Source organism: Nyctereutes procyonoides, unplaced genomic scaffold (assembly GCF_905146905.1).
Source record: "Nyctereutes procyonoides isolate TBG_1078 unplaced genomic scaffold, NYPRO_anot_genome, whole genome shotgun sequence".
NCBI classification, from domain to species: Eukaryota; Metazoa; Chordata; class Mammalia; order Carnivora; family Canidae; genus Nyctereutes; species Nyctereutes procyonoides.
The window spans coordinates 18,515,611-18,537,827 of record NW_026575048.1 but is presented as its reverse complement, the minus strand read 5'-3'; the positions used below and the strand labels follow the sequence as shown (position 1 = coordinate 18,537,827).

The 22,217-nt window shown below is 37.8% G+C and overlaps 1 protein-coding gene across 9 annotated transcripts in view; it reads left to right on the top strand.

Annotated features, from left to right (window-relative positions):
- ITSN2 (intersectin 2) overlaps positions 1 to 22,217 on the top strand; it is a 128,006-nt gene that overhangs the window by 83,276 nt on the left and 22,513 nt on the right. For 8 of the 9 annotated variants that reach the window (XM_055327238.1, XM_055327232.1, XM_055327235.1 and 5 more), the window contains 4 exons: positions 1,695 to 1,740; positions 1,825 to 1,946; positions 3,546 to 3,642; positions 4,081 to 4,272. In XM_055327238.1, coding sequence (XP_055183213.1) covers positions 1,695 to 1,740; positions 1,825 to 1,946; positions 3,546 to 3,642; positions 4,081 to 4,272 — 457 coding nt within the window. Of the gene's footprint in view, positions 1 to 1,694; positions 1,741 to 1,824; positions 1,947 to 3,545; positions 3,643 to 4,080; positions 4,273 to 5,952; positions 9,206 to 22,217 lie in introns of those variants that run through there. The other variant, XM_055327239.1, reaches the window with a different exon arrangement.

Here is a 22,217-nt window from a genome sequence, read left to right as displayed (position 1 = left end):
TCATTCTTTCACATAACCAAGAAAAACTCAGTTTAGCTCACAGTTTAGTCATACAAATGCTTCTTCTCCTTGAGATAGGCATCTTGCTCTTTTCGTATGCAGCAGAAATGCTGTAGGCTTGCTTACATTTAGTCACTCAGAATTTTTTAAAGATGGTATTTTATTAAGATTTAATAACATTTTTACTGCTTGATCAAGGACATTCTTTTTTTAATTTTTTCTTCAAAGATTTTATTTACTTATTCATGAGAGAGAGGCAGAGACACAGGCAGAGGGAGAAGCAGGCTCCCTGTGAGGAACCTGATGCGAGGCTCAATCATTGGACCCTGAGATCATGAACTAAGCCAAAGGCAGATGCTCAACCATTGAGCCACCCAGGCACCCCGATCACCACCACTCTTAAGTGATATTGATTTTATTTATTCTACTGTTAACACTTGGTTATGAAGAATACAGTGACCGCTTAGTATAATTTGGCACCACTGTCATAATTAGAACTAAGGTATCAGTAGTTTTGCCTATCATTATAAATGTCAACACAGTGAAAGAGGCAACATAATGTCTTTAACATTGTTGATGAAAAAGGTCTTTATCTTCCAGACCCCTGAAAGGGGCTCAAGACTGTCTCCAGGAATCCAGAAACCACACAGTGATAACCATCTAGGTTGACTTCTGGCTCCAGCACTTAGAGGCCAGGGGACCTTGGACAATTATTATTTCACCTTTCTGTACCTCAGTTTCTTTCTCTGTAAAATGGGGATAATCATAATACTTAATAGTGTTTTCGTCAGAATTAAATAAGTGACTGTATGTAAAATTCTTATACCAGTAACTGTTACGTTGTTAGTACTCAAAAAATGTTAGCCCTTGACTACCACCAGTTCATCTTCAGTACTTTCACTATAGCTGTGTTCACTGACAGAAAAAAACTTTCTGTTCCTTCCCTTTACTTGTTCAAATTCCTAAAAAAAAGAAAGATGGTTGGCCCACCTATCCTGTAAAGTCAAACTGAGGTTATATTTGCTACCCAGGGCATAGATTTTTTTGTTCTTATGTGAGATTCAAGGGTAACATGCAAAAAATAATTTAAAATATTACCTCCTAGGCAGCAGGAGTAGAACTCACATATGCCTTAAGATATGTTGTATGTGGTGGGCATTGATCCTAACCCAGTAAATGAGAGGTATCTGGCCTGGATGATCACGTTTGATACTCAGGAAAGATGCGTTAAACTCTTCTTGTTGAGTCAGTGGATGCCAACATCAGCCACTTGTATATAATGTCTGTTAGTAGACCAGATCTCCCCATAATTATGTATTGGCTTCTTCACTTACTTGGTTAATATAAAGCTGCTAATTATTTTGATCTTCATTTAAAGAAACAAGAATCTTGGGAATTAGAGATTTCTAATTCCTAATAATCTTTGTACTCTTACATCTGGATTATTAGAAAATGATAAAACAGTATGTCTTGGGCAGCCCGGGTGGCTCAGTGGTTTAGTGCTGCCTTCAGCCCAGGGCCTGATCCTGGAGACCCAGGATTGAGTCCCACATCAGGCTCCCTGCATGGAGCCTGCTTCTCCCTCTGCCTGTATCTCTGCCTCTCTCTCTCTCTCTTTGTTTCTCTGTGTTTCTCATGAATAAATAAATAAAATCTTAAAAAAAAAAAAAACACAGTATGTCTTTTCTTTACAGAATTTTGGGAGTGCTAGCAAATCTGGAACGTCAAACAAGAAACCTGGTATGTATAATAATGAAGCTAAAAAATTACTACAGGGTATAATAATCTTGAATTCATAGTTTCTTGTTTGTCTTCTTTTCCCAGAGATCGCTCAAGTAACTTCAGCATATGTAGCTTCTGGTTCTGAACAACTAAGCCTTGCACCAGGGCAGTTAATATTAATCCTAAAGAAAAATTCAAGTGGATGGTGGCAAGGGGAATTACAGGTAATAACCTTTAAATAACATTTATCATTTTTATTATAAAAGTATACATGTTCATTAAAAAAATTAATAGAAATTTTAGATTACCTGTAATCATACCACTTAGGTAATCAATATTAACATTTTCATGTATTAAGTTTCCCTCTAGTCTTTTCCCTGTTCATTTTTAGTACATTATAAGTAACAATATGAAGAATAATTTTCCCTACAGACATAACTGTTTTCCAATAATACTTGCTAAAGCAGGTAATAAACCACAGGTCACCTTCTTAAAGGAAAACATAGCATCATTTTTGTCTAGGGTCACCCCAGGCTTGCAGTATAGCCTCTACCTAGGACAAGGAACATGATCCAGACTGTGCACTGAGAAAATGCTACTCATTGGACTTTCCCCAACATAGCCTTTTGTTTTTGAAACAGCAGTGCAAGGAAAGGAAATGTAGGTATAAATGAACCTAGTTTTTTTTCCCAGGATGTTAACAGAGACAGTTATTGCGTATGTTTTAACACAGAAAGAGAGTTCTTTTCTCCTAAAAGTTCCTTACTAGAAAAACTAAAAGGCATTTTAAGATTAAAAGATAAGAGGTATAATAGCTATATTTTTATGTAAGAGTGATATATGATTATAATGAGGGTAAATACAGCCTCATTCTTGCAATTTCTAAGGAACAGTGGAGGTTCTAAATTCAGTGTCTTGAATAACTCCGTGAAATCCTACCTTCCTGATTTGCTTTAAAGATTGACCCAACTAAATGGCAAGCACAGCTCTCCACAAATTGTATTTGTGATCTCTGTATTATTAGCAAAGCCTCAAGAGGTGTTCATTGTGCACATTTTAAGTTTATAAATATTATTTGTGTGAAATATGCAGAGAACTTTGAACCCCAAACACCTCCAAGTAGTCTTCTACAATAGCACTTTCAGCAACACTTTGAGATGCATAATGAGTCTTCCGCTTGTTTGATACTGACCTGGAAGGCCAGTGCAGAATTCGGTGGTTCCCAAGACCACCCTCAAAGTCACTGATTTACTAGAAAGACTCATAAGACTGAAAGCTATTCTTCTTATAGTTGCAGTTTATTACAGCAAAATAACTTAGATTAAAATTAGCCAAGAGAAGAGATATATGGGGCTGAGTTCAGGATGGTTCCAAAAACAGAGCTTTCATATTGTACTCTCCCAGTGGATTTGTGGATAGCACTAACTCCTAGCAACAACACATACTGAGTATTGTCAGGCAAAGAAGCTCATTTGAGCCTTGGTGTCCAGAGTTTTTATTGGAGCTCCATCATATAGACATGGTTCTGCCCATATGGCTAAACTCAGTCTCCAGTCCCTCTGAAAATTGAGTTTATACTCTGTGACCTAGAACACCCACTGTAGGCCACATTGTTAGACTATCTGGCATGGTCGCATGGTCACGGCCCCCAGAGAAAATCAGACACTTAACATATCAGAGGTTTAGAGATTTCCTCCCAGGTGCCAAAGGTAGAGTCCAGACCTCTTTTGGGCTAAATTCTTTACTACACAGCTACTTTTTAGTTTATGTCTCAATAATTGTTTTTAATCTCATCTTTCATATTCCTTCTGCTAATTTTGCAGGCCAGAGGAAAAAAGCGACAAAAAGGATGGTTTCCTGCCAGCCATGTTAAACTTTTGGGTCCAAGTAGCGAAAGAACTACACCTGCCTTTCATCCTGGTATGGCGGGTTAACTTGTATTGCATTTTACAGAAGTTTTGTTGAGACTTAGCAACTTCTTAGATTAGCATATGCTTTGAAAATGTTTTTTTCATTAACATTTCAAAGCAATGTTATAATGAGAACTTCCTTTCTAAAAAGTTCTATGTAGAAATGGGCAACTGTGCAGTGATACCCGAACCGCTTCATTCCTTGAAATTTTTCAAAGTGGAATTGCTTTGCTCTCATACTTAGAAGTGAAGCAATTCATGTGGATTAACTGTAGCTAGGAGGTTGTTTTGTAAAATAAGGAATGGAGGAAAGAGGGTGAGAGAGAGCAGCTCAAGGGAAATTTTAGCCTAACTTTAACATTTAATGTTAGAGTAATTTAAACCCAAAAGCAGTTTTAACATGTGATCTTTGTAGGAATAATTAATTATTTTGTTCTTTTTCTGGTAGTGTGTCAGGTGATTGCTATGTATGACTATGCGGCAAATAATGAGGATGAGCTGAATTTCTCCAAGGGACAACTTATCAATGTTTTGAACAAAGATGATCCTGACTGGTGGCAAGGAGAAATCAACGGGGTGACTGGTCTCTTTCCTTCAAACTATGTTAAGATGACAACAGACTCTGATCCAAGTCAACAGTGTGAGTAATATCAAACTGTTTGTCTCTAAAACTAGTGCAAAAGCTTCAATATGCAGCACTGCACTCATTCTGTCCCGGAGCATATCTTAAATTCAGCACTCTTAGCAAGTACATATTAGTGATGAAAGCAATAAGATAAAAAGGGAAAATTGTCACAAAATCAAAAATTATACTGCTTTAAATACTTTTTTCTTAGCTTTAGACCTTACTATTAGACTTTATCTGAAAAAATATATATAATTCTTATATATGTTCTTGGATATAAGCAGTCTACACTTCAACTTCCCTTTACCACCATTCTTTTTTGTCTCTAACAATCTTTTTCTGCTTAATAAAGAGCAGCCAGTGCAGCCAGTAATTACCATATTCACCTACTCAAATCACCTTATACCATGCTATAAAGGTGGTATTTTTGCACCCTTTCATTTAATATGCACATATTTCTACGTCATCCAGGTTAGAAGAAAATTTACAGCTTTTTTTGTTTGTTTGTTAGAAAATTTAAAACCTGTTTAAACTGCAAAACTCTGTTAGGTGATTTTTTTTCAAGAGATGAGATACATGAGTCAAGATCTATTTCACTATTTTTAGGAAATGATCTAGATCTCAGTGTGAAATATGGTATTATACAAAATTATCTCTTAGTTGCCTCGCTTGTCTTATAATTAACATACATTGATAATAGTTAATAAACAGCACTTGGAAATACTGTTTACCTTTATAAAATGTCACTTTACCCTTTTGATTTTGTGGTTTTTGTTTTTTGCTTTTTTACGAAACATATCATGATTCATCATGATTTATATTTTTATCATTCTTGTGAAATTATCCAAAATATTTAGCCTTTCTTTTTAGTTTAGTTTCTGAGAACATATAAATAGTAACACAGTCACACTGAGATATGCTTATGATTCAGTGCAAGTATTACGAATTTATACTATAATTTAAAATATTAGTACATTATTTTCAATGGAGAACTTGTAGTTCTAAAGGTATTTCTGATCCTGGGTTAAGACTTTACTTTAGATAAAGCAACTAAATATCCCAATTTGAATTTGGGAGGAGTTCAGTTTCTTATGGTTTGAACATTCCCTAAAAATGTGGGCTACCTAAATGACTGTTTTTAAGCTTTGCTGATGGTTTGGCAACTTCCAGTAATTGCTAGTTTATCTAATTAATTAGACATACCTGAGGTGCCTTCTCTGACCCTGAAAGGGGAAGATACTTTTCAGACCTCTGGGGTCTGGGAGCTCTTAGACTAGTAGGGGAACCTTGAAGGCACCCAGTAGAGTGGCACATTTGGCTTTTATAGTGCCCAGGATGTGAAGAGATGGTTTCCAAGTGCATGGTGGTGGTTTATCTTGTTTTCCAGTGGAGGAACACTTTTTCCAATTAAGTCTTACATAATAAGGATATAAAGAATAGATAAAAGCTGTCCTGAAGGAAGAACAGCCAGGAGTGTATGAGTCTGTGAACACTGGTTAAATTTTAGATTATCATTTCTGTTTCTTGGGCCCTTACAATTATTATTTTCATTTTATAATGTGATTAGGATGTTTTTTAAAGATTGAGAATTTTATTCAGATTTGTTTAGTTGATGTTGCATGTTACTAGTCAAATTTTTTCTCACCCACTTAATTTGCTTTATGTTCATTTTATTCCTCATTTTTCTTTTTATAGGACCCAATGTTGTCTTCCAGTGTGAAAGCACCCCAGAGACCCACTATCCAAGTTTGACTCTAGCGTGGAGGCAGGGCAGGCAGCCCTGATCAAATATCTCCTACACAATTCATTAACTTCGTTTGAATGTTAGAGCCACTTGTGATTATTTCTTTGTGTTTCTAATTTATAGTTAAAATTTATTTGTAACAAGTTAAAGGATAGTGGGTCTTTGTGTGGCTTTCCCTGCTGTTCACTCTGGCATCCTTTAGCATTTTTCTTCTTTTTTAATTTGGTAATTACAGGTCATTAGCATGCATATTGAGTTTGCCCTTACATGGTGGGAGTTCAAACACACAAAGACCCACTATTTGCACAAACTATTCTCACTGGTTTGGAATGGGCTGCCCTGCTTTTCTAATGTTACTGCAACATGTATATTCATTACAATTCAGATAAAACTTGCTTATGTTTTGCTCTTATGTTTGATCTAATCCTAATTACAATGATCTCTCAACTGGTTCAGTATGCGATTTGTTCCCAAATATGCAGTGTTTACTCTGTTACTTTCTTATATGCCACCTGAGTACCAATATTTAAGTTTGTTTAAAGGCTAAAGAACTGGAAATAACCTTTTCTCTATTCTCTGTGTATTTTGGGGTGGGAGCAACAACACTTCTGAGAAGCTTTTCTCAGAAAAGAGGAAAGCAACTTGCCCCAGCAAGATGTGCAGAGCGGGCTGTTTCCTCTGTCTCAGCTGCCCACGAAAGGGCACTGTGGGAGTTCGCTTAGGGTCTTTGAGCTCTGGGCTGATGAAGAGCCTGCACCATGTACTATAGCAGTTGGTTCTTCCTTCTTTGTTGGTGACTTAAAAATGAGTTCTTTTTGAGGAATGAAAGACTCCCGTCAATGACTGTGAGATATGAAACCTTCCCTAGCTTAGCTTTTATATTTGGAATACATTCTAAAGTCAAAATTCATGATACCTATTTTAATTAGATGACTACCTGTCCCAGATCATAAAAGTACATGTGTTGACATTCTTAATGTATTTAGTAAAAATCATAAGGAATCCTTGAAGAGTTTAAGTGCCCCTGAAGCAGGCATATAAGCTCTATCTATCTAGTCAGGAATGAATCGAGAGTGGACATTCTTCTGAAACTGCTCTGATGCTAGAAGATTGATTTTACCATCCAGAATTCTCTGGCTAATATTGTCTTCAGATACAAAGGCTACTGTGGCATAGGATTTTACTCCTTTTCCTTGAGTGGAAAACACTTTAAAGATAATAAACATTATTATAAACAAGTAAATGATGTGAGAGTACCTAGCTGAAACAAAAAGGAGTTTTAGTAGGCAGTATTAAACTATATTTGAAAATCAATGAGAAGTTTATGCAATTTAAAATGTTTACAAACTGCAGTGCAATCTACTGTTTATGAATGTCAGAGTATTATCAGGAAAAGTGTACATACAATCACAGAGTCTTATTTCCTCACAGAGTTCTTTAAGAAGAGTGAAATATGTTCTTATATCTGAGTTTCAGTTAGAGGCATATTTTGTGCAATATTTATGTTAATGTGCCTATATATTGTGAATGAATAATTTCGGTCATTGCCTAAATCATAACTTTTTCCTTGAGAAAGAATCAGTTTAGATAGAACCTTACAAAGTTCAAATGTCTGTGTTTCAAAATGCTTAACATTATTGGAATGTATGATGATGTGTATGTGTGCTCCTTGGGGCAGGAATTTCTAGTTATTTAGACCACCTCAATTTTTAGCATTTGACATCATCATGATACTTTTATAAAATATGACATTAATAGGAAAGCAATAATAATACTTTACAAGTGGAATAACAGATTTGCCTGGAGTCACTAAAGTAGACAGTGCAAAGACTGAGTCCTTGTGAATTCACCTGATCTTCCACATTGTATGAATTACTTGGTCTTGCCTTTTATTTTCTGAACTTTTTGCTTTTGCACTCTTTGATTGGGTTCAGCTTAAGGACAGTTACTCTAAATCCATTTTAAACCCCTGAGGGTATAAATCAAACCACTATTAATTAGCTGCACAATTTGGTATAACATTTTCTCTTTATAATTTTGAATTTGGGCTTATCTAATACACTGATAAGTTATTTCGGGGGTAATTTTATAGCTCAAATTGCTTCACTGTAACACTGATAAATATAAGTTATTAAGAATGACATTCAGGTAGAGCTTAGCCTCTGTACTCAATCTGAAAAATAATATATTAATCAGGTGGACTAAATCAAATCACATAATGGCATATATAAGCTGAATGTTGGTCTGGAAAAAAATTTACTGTAGTTCCTGAAATACTACTCTTTGTGTAGGTATTTTGCCATATATTTGAGAGAAAGCTAAAAGTAAAGGAAGTTGAATGACATGGAAGAGTAACCTTAATCCTTCTTAAAAATGCATGCAATCCGTCCTTTGCAGTACCTCCTCTTTAGCCACAAATTTGCTCTCTTCCTCCTTCAGTATGAGAGGCAGCTTTCAGTTAGCTTAGAAAGCAACATTAGAAAGAAAGAGTTTATCAGGAACAGAATTTTAAAATGGGAGTAAATCTGAGCCCTGTAGGAAGGATCCAAATACCTGTTTATTTTTAAAAAAGAAAACCTGTTTGTTTAAAGATTGTAGTATGTGATAATCATTTTTAAACCTGATTAAATCTGATAGGTTTTCCAGTGATGAAAAAAAAAATCAGTTCTAAAACCAAAGCTGATTTTTTAGCAAATTTGAAAGTTGAAATCAGTCCCACCCATTGTACAGTTTCCTCTGAAACTTTGAAGAGTCATTTTAAAATAATATAACTATTAAAAAATGTAACTGCTATTTTATTTTAAAATACAATATGAATACTGATAGTTTAAAAGAAAGTAGAGGAAAGAAAAGTAGAGAAAGAAATGCCAATTCCAGTCCAAAGCTTTATTTGCCAAGTTTTCTTAGAATAAATTTTACCAAGTTATAAATTCTTGTAAATAGACTCTATAATGGAAATACTGAGAGACTTTGCCTAAAGTGGCATTATTGGATGCTGCTGTGATGCTACTGTGATAAGTTATTAAATTGTTGCGAAGTGCTGTTTTGCCTTAAATTTTTATTTTGTGTGTCTTGAAACTATAGTATTAAATATTTGAGATTGTGCAGATGCTGGGCACGCTTGGCATGAGGTCATCTGTTTTTATTTTTACAAAATTGTAATATAACTATGCAAGTGTGTTTATTAAAAGGACACAAACTACATTACTTGTATTGTGTATTTCTTTTGAAGCACCCTTTGAAACATATTTTTAATTATATGCAGTTGTGATTCAATTTCTTTGAAATTTCTCTTCCTTAACATAGTCTCTGGGGACAAGCCAACGAATTGTTTTATATCACAGAAGGCAAAAGAAATTTTTAAATGGTCAAGATAGACTAATGGTCTATAATGGTCATAATAGACTACTATGTTATTTACAGTTTTTACTCCAACTTTTTTCTAAAAATATTAAGGGAACTTACAAGTTGATACTCATTGCAAATGCAGGATAAAACATTCTTAGTACAAAACAAGAGTCTATATGAAAGAAACTGCAGTGAATGCTTGTTTGGAGGCATCAGACCTTTGATCCAAATAATCATGTATCTCAAAAACAAAAGAAGTTTTGATTTTGATTTGAAAGTAAAAATTGGGATAATAGACTACTATGTTATTTACAGTTTTTACTCCCAACTTTTTTCTAAAAAGATTAAGGGAACTTATAAGTTGATACTCATTGCAAATGCAGGATAAAACATTCTTAGTACAAAACAAGAGTCTATATGAAAGAAACTGCAGTGAATGCTTGTTTGGAGGCATCAGACCTGCATAGTTTTAAACTTAAGTAATCAAGTTACTTGGTTTTCACCTTGAATGAAAGAATATGGATCAAAATCTAACCCATCCATCAATGTCTGGCTAAACAATCTCTTTCCAGAAAACATCTCCTCATCTCTGGAATTGAGTATTTGCATAAGGCCAAACAAAGGACTAACTGCTGAGAATATGATAATGAGTGTCAGATAGTCCCGGGCTCAGGTAGCACCTTGCTCTGAGGGGGTCAGGCACATAGGCAGATAATTCTAGAAGAACGTGCTAATAAGCATGGTGATAGACACCAGGTACCAAGAAAGTTACAGAGGAGGAATACCTCATTCACCGTAGATTGGTGAATTAGAGAAGACCTGGAGGAGGCAACTGCAAGACCAGTAAGATAAATAGGAGTAAGCAGATTGAGGTGCAGGAGGTGAAGAGTACGGAAAAAGACAAGAAACAGCAGGTGGGAGTGATTTTAGAAGCAGTTCAGTATGGCTGGAGTGGAAGTGTAAAGCCAGGAAGATTGAAAGTTGGGGCTTGAGAAGCAGCCAAAGGTTAAATCTGAGTTTCTCTAGCTTGAATGAGAGATTCATTGGGATCATCTGGGAAGCTTTAAAACTATTGATGTCTGAGTCCTGATTTAAATGGGTCTAAAGAAGCACGGTCTATGTGGTCTTTTTCAGAACTCCCCAGATGATTCTGATATGAAACCCAGGTAGGGGAAAAGTGTGAAACAGCTAAGAACGGTTTCTGCGGGAACATTGGCAGTCGGGGATGAATGGGTTGTGTGGGCAAGTTTGTATCTCAGTGGCAGGTAGGACAGTAGGATAGTGATGCAACAGCTACAGGAAGGAATTGGAGTTAGGGGAAGAATGTGAGTTTGGTTTTGACTACAGAGCACCAGTGGGGGCACCTGGGTAGACTGGACCAGCAGATGGTCAGAGACGATTGAGCTACACAGCAGCAGGACGGCAGCTGGTGGGATGAAGTAGGTTGATGGTGTTGAGCCCATGAAAGGTGAGCTGTCTGAGGGTGTCAGCAGTTGAGGGAGGGACAGTGAAGGTGCCCACAAAGAATGATGAAGCACTGGCTGTACCACCATTGCTCGTACCAGTAAAAAGAAAAGAAGGAAGATGCCCTTCTTTGAGCACTTAATAATCTTAGGTACCTTCTGAAGTTCCCAAATGTTTTACCTCATATGATTATTTTCTTTTTACAGATATGGAAATTAAAGCAAAAGCTAAAAAGAAAGAAAGAAGAAGAAAGAAAGAAAGAAAGAAAGAAAGAAAGAAAGAAAGAAAGAAAGAAAGAAAGAAAGAAAGAAAAAAAAAAGAAAAGCAAGCAAAAGCTAAATAAGTTGTTCAAAGTTACACAGCCAGTAAGTGGTAGAGCTAGGTTCAAACCCATATGGTTTGGCTGCAGAGCCCATGCCCTCACCCTCTACCCTAGTGTACAGACACCACCACCCTGTTTATAGCAGTGAAGCTCCTGCAGGACAGCCATCACTGGAACCAGGGAAAAGAAAAGAGGAACAATCAGAGGCTACACAGTGTTTTCTCTTTGTAGAAAGTATACAGAAGGAGGCAGGAGGCAAAGACTGAGTATAATTAGGACAGGAATCTTTAAGAGTGGTGTCTGGAAGGGTAAAGCTGAACATAATCACTTCTTTGGGTAATAGCTTTATTGAGCTATAAATCACATGCCATACAGTTTACCCATTTAAAGCGTACAATTGAATGGTTTTTAGTATATTCAGTGTTGTGCGACTGTCACCAAAGATGGCTAATTCCAGAACATTTTTATCACCCCTAAAAGAAGTCCTGTAACCTTTAACTGTTACCCGACTATCTTGCTGTACAACCCCCACCTCCAGCCTTAAGCAACTGCTCATCCCCTACTTTGTCTCCATATGTTTGCCTGTTCTGGACATAATCATATAAACAGAATCATAAAATGTGTGGGTTTTGTGATTAGCTTATTTTATTCTGCATATTCTTTGAGGTACCTCCGTGCTGTAGCATGTGTCTGGGCTTCATTCCTTTTTATGACTAGGTTGTATTTTGCTTGTCCATTCTTTAGTTGATGGACATTTGGCTTATTTCTACTTTTTTACTATTATGAACAATGCTGCTACAAACATTTGTGTACAAATTTTTGTATGGATATATGTCTTCATTTCTCTTGAGTATATACCTAGGTAGGAGTGGAATTGCTATACCAAATGAAAATTTTGTGTTTAACTTTTTTTAAGATTTATTTATTGCCCCAGGACAGTAGTAGTGTAATAACAGGGATGCTATGTGAGTACTGAAGTATATGGAACAGTCAGTATGAAATTGGCTGTTGGACACAGCTACTCACTGCATGTGTGACAGAGGAGAAGGTATGTAGATACCAGTCGTCATTTAGACACAGAAATGAGTTAAAAGAGAGAACTCTGTTGCCATTTCCAGAAAAGTGCCCTCATTTCCTTTAGAATTCAGTCCAGCAAGCTTTAAACCAGGTCAAGCTTATACACAGTATCATGCATGTTTTGCCTCAAGTAGGTTGGCTGTGTAAGCACCACTTAAAATGGCCTGGCATTTCAAAGTGTAAGACTTGAACTAAGAGGCCTAGATGTAGGGATTTAGTAGCTTTAAATTCTGCACTAAGTAGCTTAACCACCAAACTTCAGACTTTTCATACATTTACACAGCAGGGGTCAAAGTGGTATCCGTGGTTCAGAGAGCGGATCAGTGGTTGTAAATCATCATACGCATATTGGTAATGGTTATTCTTATGTTCAGATTAACAGCTATGTGTTGGGCGCACACAAGAACACTGTTACGTGACCCCTCTTCATAATGTGCACATCACTTCCCTCAGTTGGGTCAGTGATAGAACTCTGACAGTCTAGAAGGTAAAGCACATATCAGTCTTAACCACTTTCTGAGCCTGAGCCTCAGAGGCACCTCTGTCTACTTACAAGGCCTTTGCTTTCTTTTAGGCTTATGACCTTTCACTGTAGATTCAAAAGTAAAAATAAAACCCATAAAATTTTTCTTTGTCCACTTGCATTTATCAGCAGATTTGCTTTGGGAAGTTCTGGAATACTTCCATTTTCTGATAACCAAATAGTTTACTTTCTGATGGTCTGCAGTATTAGGATACAATACTAACTTTTCTTTTTGTGCTTAAAACAACCAATCTAACTCCTGGTGACAAAGAATGACAGGCATCAAGAAGACATAGAGTTTAAAAGTTTGTTCAGCAATTGCTTAAATTTCCAAAAACAAAATCATGAATCTGAGGCTTCATGGTGGGAGCATATTACCTGGTACCTAGTTTGTGTGCCATAATAGTTGCCAAGTGGATAAACTGCTACTCTCTTACAAAATAAGATCTCCAGTAATTTTCTCATGCCCTGACAAAACTTCTGTTCTATAGGCAGCTTTCAGGGGTGCCTGGGGTGCTCAGTCAGTTGAGTGTCTGACTCTTGATTTCGGCTCAGGTCACAATCTCAGGGTTGTGGGATGCCGTGTGGGGCCCTGTGCTCAGCACCGAGTCTGCTTGTCCCTCTCGCTCCCTCTGCTCCCCCCCCACACACTCATGCATACTCTCTCCCTCTCTCTCAAATAAATAAATCCCCTTTTTTTCTAAAAGCAGCCTTCAGAAAATGCACACAGTTTAGTCATCTGGATTTACTGTTGAAAATTGTCTTTTCACTGAGCTTCGAACAGTGAGACTGAAAACCATTATGTGATACTCTGGCTACTAACTCAGGCACAGAGCATAGCGTTGTTCAGCGGCGTTGCTCTTTTCACAGTGGGCAAGCACTTTTCTGGGACTTTATGACGTAATCCCAACAAGCTCTCTTTGTACTGGTCATTACAGACCATCTTTTGTCCTTCACCTTTTGGAGTCTTCCAGAGCTCCCCCCATCCTTTCTTAGGGGTCTCTCTTTTGCTTCTTGCTCTTGTGCACACTGTAATGTGCAGCTGCCTCCCAGCTCTGGGGGACACAGTTTACATAGCTGCCATTCACTGTGTGCAACTTGGCCATCAGTTTCTGCATCCTCACGCCAGCTGGGGAGGGGGTGGTCTTGTGGTCCTGGGGACTTTGACCTGGTCGTAGTCATGATCTCTTGTTTGTCTTACATTCTGCTGAAAGAACTTACCAGGAAGTTTTCACCATTCTCTCTGGCCATCTGTAGTTCACATCGAGGTACCATCTCCCTGCAGTTCAGAGCTTATCTTCATATCACATTCTGTAAATACTCATTGAAGACCTACTATGTGTCAGATACTAGGAATATGGCAGATTATAAAATAGGCAAAAATCCCTCCTCGCTTGGAGCTGACATTTAAGTAGGGTAAGACAGAAGACAAACAAAATGAATAAATATGTCATGTCCTGGAAAAGTAAAGCAGGTTAGGGAAAGGGAGTGATGGGTTGGTGGGGGAGGGTGGATCCAGGCAGATTTCAGTTTTATTTTCTTTTTTAAAGATTTTATGTATTTATTCATGAGAGAGAGAAGCAGGCTCCCCTCAAGGAGCCCAACTCAATCCCAGGCCTTGGGATCATGAACTGAGCCAAAGGCAGACACTCAACTATTGAACCACCCAGGTACCCCCAGATTTCAGTTTTAAATGCAGTTCTCAGATAAAGCCTCTCTGAAATGGTGACATGTGAGCAAAGACTTGAAGGATGTGAGGGATATCTGGAGGGAGCCATGTAAATATCTGGAAGATTATTCTAGGCAGAGAAAAGAGTACATGCCAGGGCCTCAATCAAGAGCATGACTGTAATGCTTGAGGAACAGGATGGAGGCCAGGGTGGCTGGAATGGAGGGAGAAGCAAGAGGAAGAAGTGAGGACAGGGTTAACTGGAGAAATGGGAGAGATTGTTTAGATTCTTGGAGGCTGTTTGTAAGAACTTTGGCTTTTGCTGGGAGTGACAAGAACCCATCAAAGGGCTTTAATCAAAGGAAGGATATGATCTGATGTGCTTTAGCAGGATAGCTCTAGCTTGCTAGATTAAAGCAGGGGTCGGTTCGGGGGAAGGGCTCAGAAGCAAGCAGACACATTAGGAGGGTGGTTCAGTAATCCACGTGAACAATGACAATGGCATGATCAGCATGATCCAAGTGGACATGGTGAGAAGTGGTCAGACTATGGGTATATTCTGAAGATAGAGCCAGTAGGTAGATTAAATGTGGAGTGTGAAAAAAAATAAAAAATGTGGAGTGTGAGAAGAAGAGAAGTATCAAGGATATCTCTAAAGATCTTGGCCTGAGCAACCAGAAAGATGGAATTGGCATTAAATGAAGGCACACAGGCGCAGCCCTGGTGGCTCAGTGGTTTAGCGCCACCTTCAGTCCAGGGCGTGGTCCTGGAGACCCGGGATCGAGTCCCATGTCGGGCTCCCTGCATGGAGCCTGCTTCTCCCTCTGCCTGTGTCTCTACCTCTCTCTCTCTCTGTGTCTGTCATGAGTAGATAAATAAAATCTTGAAAGAAAAGGGAGAAAGAGAGAGAGAGGGAGAGGAAGAGGGAGAAAGAGAAAGAAAAAAGAAGAAAAGAAAAGCACACGGTGATGGAGAAAGGGCAGGGAAGATGATTAGGAGTTTGGTTTTGGGTATTACTGTCACTTACCTTTAAGATCGATAAGTGGAAATACTGGGTAGGCAGTAAAACATGGGGAAGTCCAGAGGATATATTCAGGCTGGATTATATGTTTGGGAGTGTGTCAGTGCATAGATGATACTTAAAGCCATGAGACTCAGTGGGACCACCAAGGCTGTATGTGGAGAAGAGTTCGAAGGGTGAGCCTTTGTGTTCCAACATTAAGTCTGTGTGTTGGGGAGGAGCTAGGAATGGAGAGGAGGGGACTGGCCAATGAGGTAGGAGGATATGAGGCGAGCTGGTGACCTAGAAGCCAAGTAAAGACAGATTTTAAAGATGAGGGAGTGATCCACTGTCACAAATGCTAGTGGTAGGTCAAGCAAATTGAGGTACCTTGTGCTAAAGGAGGGAGCTACATGGAGCTTTTAAGAACCTCTCCTTTAAACTACAACATTTGAGGGGCATCTGGGTGGCTCAGACACTCAATAGTGTCTGTCTTTGGCTCGGGTCGTGATCCCTAGTTCTTGGGATCAAGTCCCACATCAGGCTCCCTGCAAGGAGCCTGCCTCTCCCTCTGCCTATGTTTCTGCCTCTCTGTGTCTCTCATGAATAAATAAGTAAAAATCTTTAAAAAATAGTAAACTACATTTGAAAATAATTGTAATGTTTAATTTTCCAGCTATAACATTCGGGAAATGTTTTTACACAAACTCTAGTATTTGTTGAAATTAATTCTGTGGATATTCCTTTGCATGTGTGTTCATTATAGTAAGCCTGTTAATAGTATTCAAATCTGTCATGTTTACTAATTTTCATTGAGAGAGATTACAATCCACTACTTCGATTATAGATTTTTCAGATCTTTTTTCTTTTTCTTTTATCCACCTTCCCTCCCTTGCTTGCTTTTTTCTTTCTCTCTTCCATTGGTTATTTTTTCAGTTAATTTTACATTTCAAGGCTATCCTGTTAGTTGCAAATGAAATCAGAATCATTATATCATCCTAAATATTTATAATGTTTACACAGATCCATAAGAGCCTATTTTTTCTGTTGCTAATAAAACCTCCCTAGCTGCTTTTTAATATTTTATGAATGTATAGCTTTTTCCAAACCTTTTTCTAACATTTTTGTAACATGACATGTTAGATGTCATTGTAAACAGCATCTAGCTGACTTTTTTTAAATTTTGATTCCAGTATAATTAACATGCAGTGTTGTATGAGTTTCAGGTGTACAATATAGTGATACAATACTTCATGCAACAGCTGGTGCTCATCACAATAAGGATACTCTTAATCCCCATCACCTATTTCTCTCATTCCCACCTACCTCCTCTCTGGTAACCTGCAGTTCTCTATATTTAAGAGTTCTATATTTAAAAAAAAAAAAAGAGTTTTATATTTATATTTAAGAGATTTTTTGTCTCTTTATTTCTTAATTCCATATATGAGTGAATCATACAGTATTTATCTTTCACTATCTGACTTATTTCATTTACCATTATACTCTCCAGTTCCATCCATGTTGTTGCAAATGGAAAGATTTCATTCATTTTTATGCCATTTTTATTTGAGATCTATATATATATATCATTTGATATATTATATATATATATATATATATATATATATATATATCACACATCTTCTTTATCCATTGCATAATATGGTTATTGTAAATAGTGCTGCAGTACACATAGGGGTGCTCTTGTCCTTTTGAATTAGTGTTTTCATATTCTTTGGGTAAATACCCAGTAGTGGAATTACTGAACTGTTTAGTAATGCTCTTTTTAATTTTTTGGGAAACTTCTATACTGTTTTCCACAGTGACTATACCAGTTTGCATTTCCACTAACAGTGTAGAAGTGTTCCTTTTTTTCCACTTCCTTGCCAACACTTGTTTTTTATGTTTTTTATTTCAGTCGTTCTGAATGTTGTGAGGTGATATGTCATTGTAGTTTTGATTTGCATTTCCCTGATGATGAATGATATTGAGCATCTTTTTGTATGTCTGTTGGCCATCTGGATATCTTCTTTGGAGGAACGTCTATTCATGTCTCCTGCTCATTTTTAATTAGGTTACTTGGGGCTTTTTGGTGTTGAGTTGTATAAGTTTTTTATATATTTTGGATACTAAACCCTTTATCAGATATATCATTTGCAAATATCTTCTCCCATTCATTAGGTTTTCTTTTTGTTTTGTTGTTTGTTTCTGTTTCTACGCAGAAGCTTTTTATTTTGGTGTAGTCTCAATAGTTTATTCTTGCTTTTGTTTTCCTTGCCTCAGGAGACATACCTAGAAACAACTTGTGTAGGGCACCTGGGTGGCTCAGTCAGTTAAGTGTCTGACTCTTGATTTTAGCTCAGGTCATGATCTCAGGAGTCATGAGACCAAGCCCTGCATCAGGCTTCATGCTCAGCATGGAGTCTACTTAAGATTCTCTCTCTTTCTCCCTCTGTCCCTCCCCCTGCTCACACTCAGGCACTCTCTCTCTCTCTCTCTCTCTCTCTCTCTCTCAAATAAATAAAATCTTTAAAAAAAGAAGAAGGAGAAAAGAAAAAACTTGCTATGGACAATGTCATCAGAGAAATTACTGCCTGTGCTCTCCTGTAGGATTTTTATGGACTCAAGTCTTATATTTAGGTCTCCAATCCATTTTGAGTTTATTTTTGTATATGATGTAAGAAAGTGGTCCAGTTTCATTCTTTCACATGTAACTATCCAGTTTTCCCAACATCATTTATTGAAGAGACTATCTTTTCACACTGCATACTCTTGCCTCCTTTGTCAAAGATTAATTGACCATTTAATTATGGGTTTATTTCTGGACTCTCTATTCTGTTCCATTGATCAGTGTGTATGTTTCTGTGTCAGTACCATACTGTTTAGTTACTACAGATCTATAGTTTATCTTGAAATCTAGGATTGTGAAATCTCCAGTTTTGTTCTTTTTCACGATTGCTTTGGCTGCTTGTGGTCTTTTGTGGTTCCATATAAATTTTAGGATTATTCTAGTTCTGTGGGGAAAAAATGCTGTTTGCTTTTTGATAAGGATTGTATTAAATCTGTGGATTGCTTTGGGTAGTATAGACATTTTAACAATATTTGTTCTCCTAATCCATGAACATGGAATATATTTCCATTTGTTTGTGTCATCTTCTATTTCTTTCATCAGTGTTTTATAGTTTTAAGAGTACAGGTCTGAAGTGTACTTCTCCTTGGTGAACTTTATTCCTATGTGCTCTCGTGTTGGGTGCACAAATATTTATAATTGTTATATATTCTTGTTGGGTCATTCCCTTTAAGATTATCTGGTGTCCCTTTTTGTCTCTTGTTACAGTCTTTGTTTTAAAATCTATTTTGTCCAATATCAGTATTACTCTTGGGTTTCTTATCATTTCCATTTGCATGATACTTTTCCATCCCTTCACTTTTAATATGCACGGTCTTTAGATCTAAAGTGAGTCTGTTGTAAGCAACATATAGATGGGTCTTGCTTTACTATCCATTATGTCATCCTATGTCTTTTGATTGGAGCATTTAGTCCATTTACATTCAAAGTAATTATTAATAAGTACGTATTGCCTTTTTTTTTTTTACCTTTTTGTGGTTGTTTTATAACTTTCCTCTGTTTCTTTCTTCTCTTATTCTCTTCTCTCACAGTCTGCTGGCTTTCTATACTTGGATTCCTTTTTATTTATTTTCTGTATATCTATTACCAGTTTTTGGGTTTTGGTTACCAGAAGGTTTGTATATAACATCTTATACATATAGCAGTCTATATGAAGTTAACGGTCACTTAAGTTTTTGAACTCATTCTAGAAGCACTAAATTTTTAACCCTTCTCCCCTCATGTTTTAGGTATTGGTGTCATACTTTACATCTTTTTTATTTTGTGAATCCCTTGACTGAGTTTTATTTTTATAGATATACTTAATTTTACTGCTTTTGTGCTTCCTACTTTTCTTAATCCTGCTTATGGTCTTTCCTTTCCATTCAGAGAGTCTCCTTTAACATTTCTTTTCAGGCCGGTTTAATGGTCACAGATTCCTTTAACACATTTTTCTGGGAAATTCTTTATTTCTCATTCTATTCTGAATGATAGCCTTGCTGGATAGAATATTCTTGGCTGCAGATTTTTTCTTTCAGACTTTTGAATATATCATACCACTCTTCTGGCCTGCAAAGTTTCTGCTGAAGAATCAGCTTATAGCCTTATGGGGTTTCCTTTATATGTAAGTGTTTTCTTTTCCCTTACTGCTTTTTAAATTCTCTCTTTAAAAATAAAAAAAAAAAGATTTTGTTTATTTGACAGAGAGAGCGTGTGCACAAGTAGGCAGAGCAGCAGGCAGAGGGAAAGTGAGTGGGAGAAGCAGGCTCCCTGGTGAGCAGAGAGCCCAACATGGGGCTCAATCCCAGGACCCTGGGATCATGACCTGAGCTAAAGGCCGATAGTAACCAATCAAGCCACCCAGGTGCCTCTAAAATTCTCTCTTTATTACTGCTTTTTACCCCTGTAATTGCTATGTGCCTTGTGGACTTCCTTGGGTTGATTGTTGGAGGTTCTCTGTTCCTCTTGGATCTGGATATCTGTTTCCTTTCCCAAATTAAGGAAGTTTTCAGCTATTATTTCTTCAAATGAATGTTCTGCCTCCTTTTCTCTCTTTTTTCCCTCCAGGATCCCTATAATGTGAATGTTACCACACTTGATGGTGTTGCTGAGTTCCCTTAATCTATTCTCATTTTTTATTATTTGTTTCTTCCATTCACCTAGAGTGCTTTGCATTACTCTGTCCTCCAGGTCACTGATCCATTCATCTGCTTTCTTTATTCTTTATTCCCTGTAGTGTATTTTTAATTTCAATTATTAAATTCTTCATCTCTCACTGGTTGTGTGTGTGTGTGTGTGTGTGTGTGTGTGTGTTTTCTATCTCTGTTGAGAGCCTTGTTAAGGTCCCTGACTCAAGTCCATTGGGTCTCTTTATGACCATTACTTTAAATTCTGTCAGGCATATTACCTATCTCTGTTTCATTTAACTCTTGCTGTGATTTTGTCCTGTTCTTTCATTTGGGACATATTCCTCTGTCTCCTTGTTTTGTCTAACTCTCTGTGTCTGTTTCTACATGTTAAGAAAGTTAACTGTGTCTCCTGCTCTTGAAAGTAGTGGCATTATGAAGAACAGATCCTGTAGTGCTCTGCAGTGTAATGTCCCAGGTTCACCAGAACCTACTGTTGTAGCTGAGCTGCATTTCCCTTCAGTCCTGGTGTCTATTGTGGCTCTCTCTGCCCATTGTGGGCAGGGTTTAGTCCCTGTATTGTTAGTGGGCCAATCTGGGGCCACCTTGGGCTTAAGTCAGACCAGTCATTGACCAGAGTTGCTGTAGCACTGAACTGTAGGGCACTGTCCTTGTGTTGTCCCCTGAGAAGCTTTCATTGGTGGGCAGAGCCACGTCAGACCAGATATCTGCCCCAGCTCGCTGCTGTCCAGGCCAAGTTGGAGGGCTGGGTCCACAGGAGAACACGGGCAGGGTACTGGTGTTAGCAAGCTAGATGGAGAATGTTTGCAATGCACTGATTTCCACTGTGTTCATGTATTTAGGCTGGGGGTCAGGGGAGAGAACTGGCCCCACAAGCTCCCTTGCTCTAGTAGAAGTCTCCCAAATATCCCTGTCCTCCAACATATGTTCTGAGATTAGTAAATAAATCTCCTTCTTGTAGATCCCAGGCATTTTTCAAACTGCCACTTCTGTGCTGTTTCTCAGTTGGCCTGTTATGCTGTCTCTTTAAGGGCAGGGCCTCAGTTTCCTAGCACCCTCTGGCTCTGCCACAGCTGTGCCCACTGAATTTTAAAGTTCCAGGTATTAGGCCCCACTGATTGTAAGAACTCTCAAAGTTAATCCCCTCTGGCTCTTAAAGCCAAATGTTATGGGAATTTGTTCTCCTGGTGAGAGGCCCCTGTGCCTTGGGTGCCTGGTATAGAGTTTGTTTCTCTCCCTTCTCTATGTCCAGGGTATCCCTACCTCCTAAGGACAGTTGTACAAGTCACTTTGGCTCCCAACTGAGTCTCTGCCCTTCCTACCCTTTCAGTATGGCATCTTCTCTGCACTTAGCTATGCAGAGTCTGTCCTGCCAGTCTTCCTGTCATTTTCTGGGTTATTTACACTGATGTTGGTGTTATCTAGTTGTATCTATGGGATGAGGTGAGCCTAGGTTCCTCCTACTCTTCCATCTTCCCCCAGCATCTAGCTGAATGTTAAAATACAATCCAGAGTCGTTTTATAACTGACAGATTTAAGTAATTTACATCTATTGGAACAATGGAATACTGCTATTTCTATCCGTCTTATTATATATTTTCTATTTACCAGGCTTTTTTTTTTTTAAGATTTTATCTATTTATTCATGAGAGACACAGAGAGAGGCAGAGAGAGAAGCAGGCTCCATGCAGGGAGCCCAATGTGGGACTGGATCCCGGGACTCTAGGATCATGCCCTGGGCTGAGGGCAGACGCTCAACTGCTGAGCCACCCAGGCGTCCCATACCATGCATTTTTTTTCTTCTTGTTGTTCTGCCTATACAGTACTTCTGCTGCTTTGATCAAATTTACTTCCTTTATTTCCCTTTACTGGTTTGAAAGTTATGTTTTCTGTTTCTATTCTTTGAGTAGTTACCTTTTCATTTCTAACATATGTGTTTGCCTCCACAGTCTAAATTTGATGTTTATCTTACTTCTTCTGATCAGTGCAGGTGGATGCTTTATTTCTAATGAGTCTCCTCCTGCCTCTCATGTTACTGCTTCTTTGTATTAAAAAAAA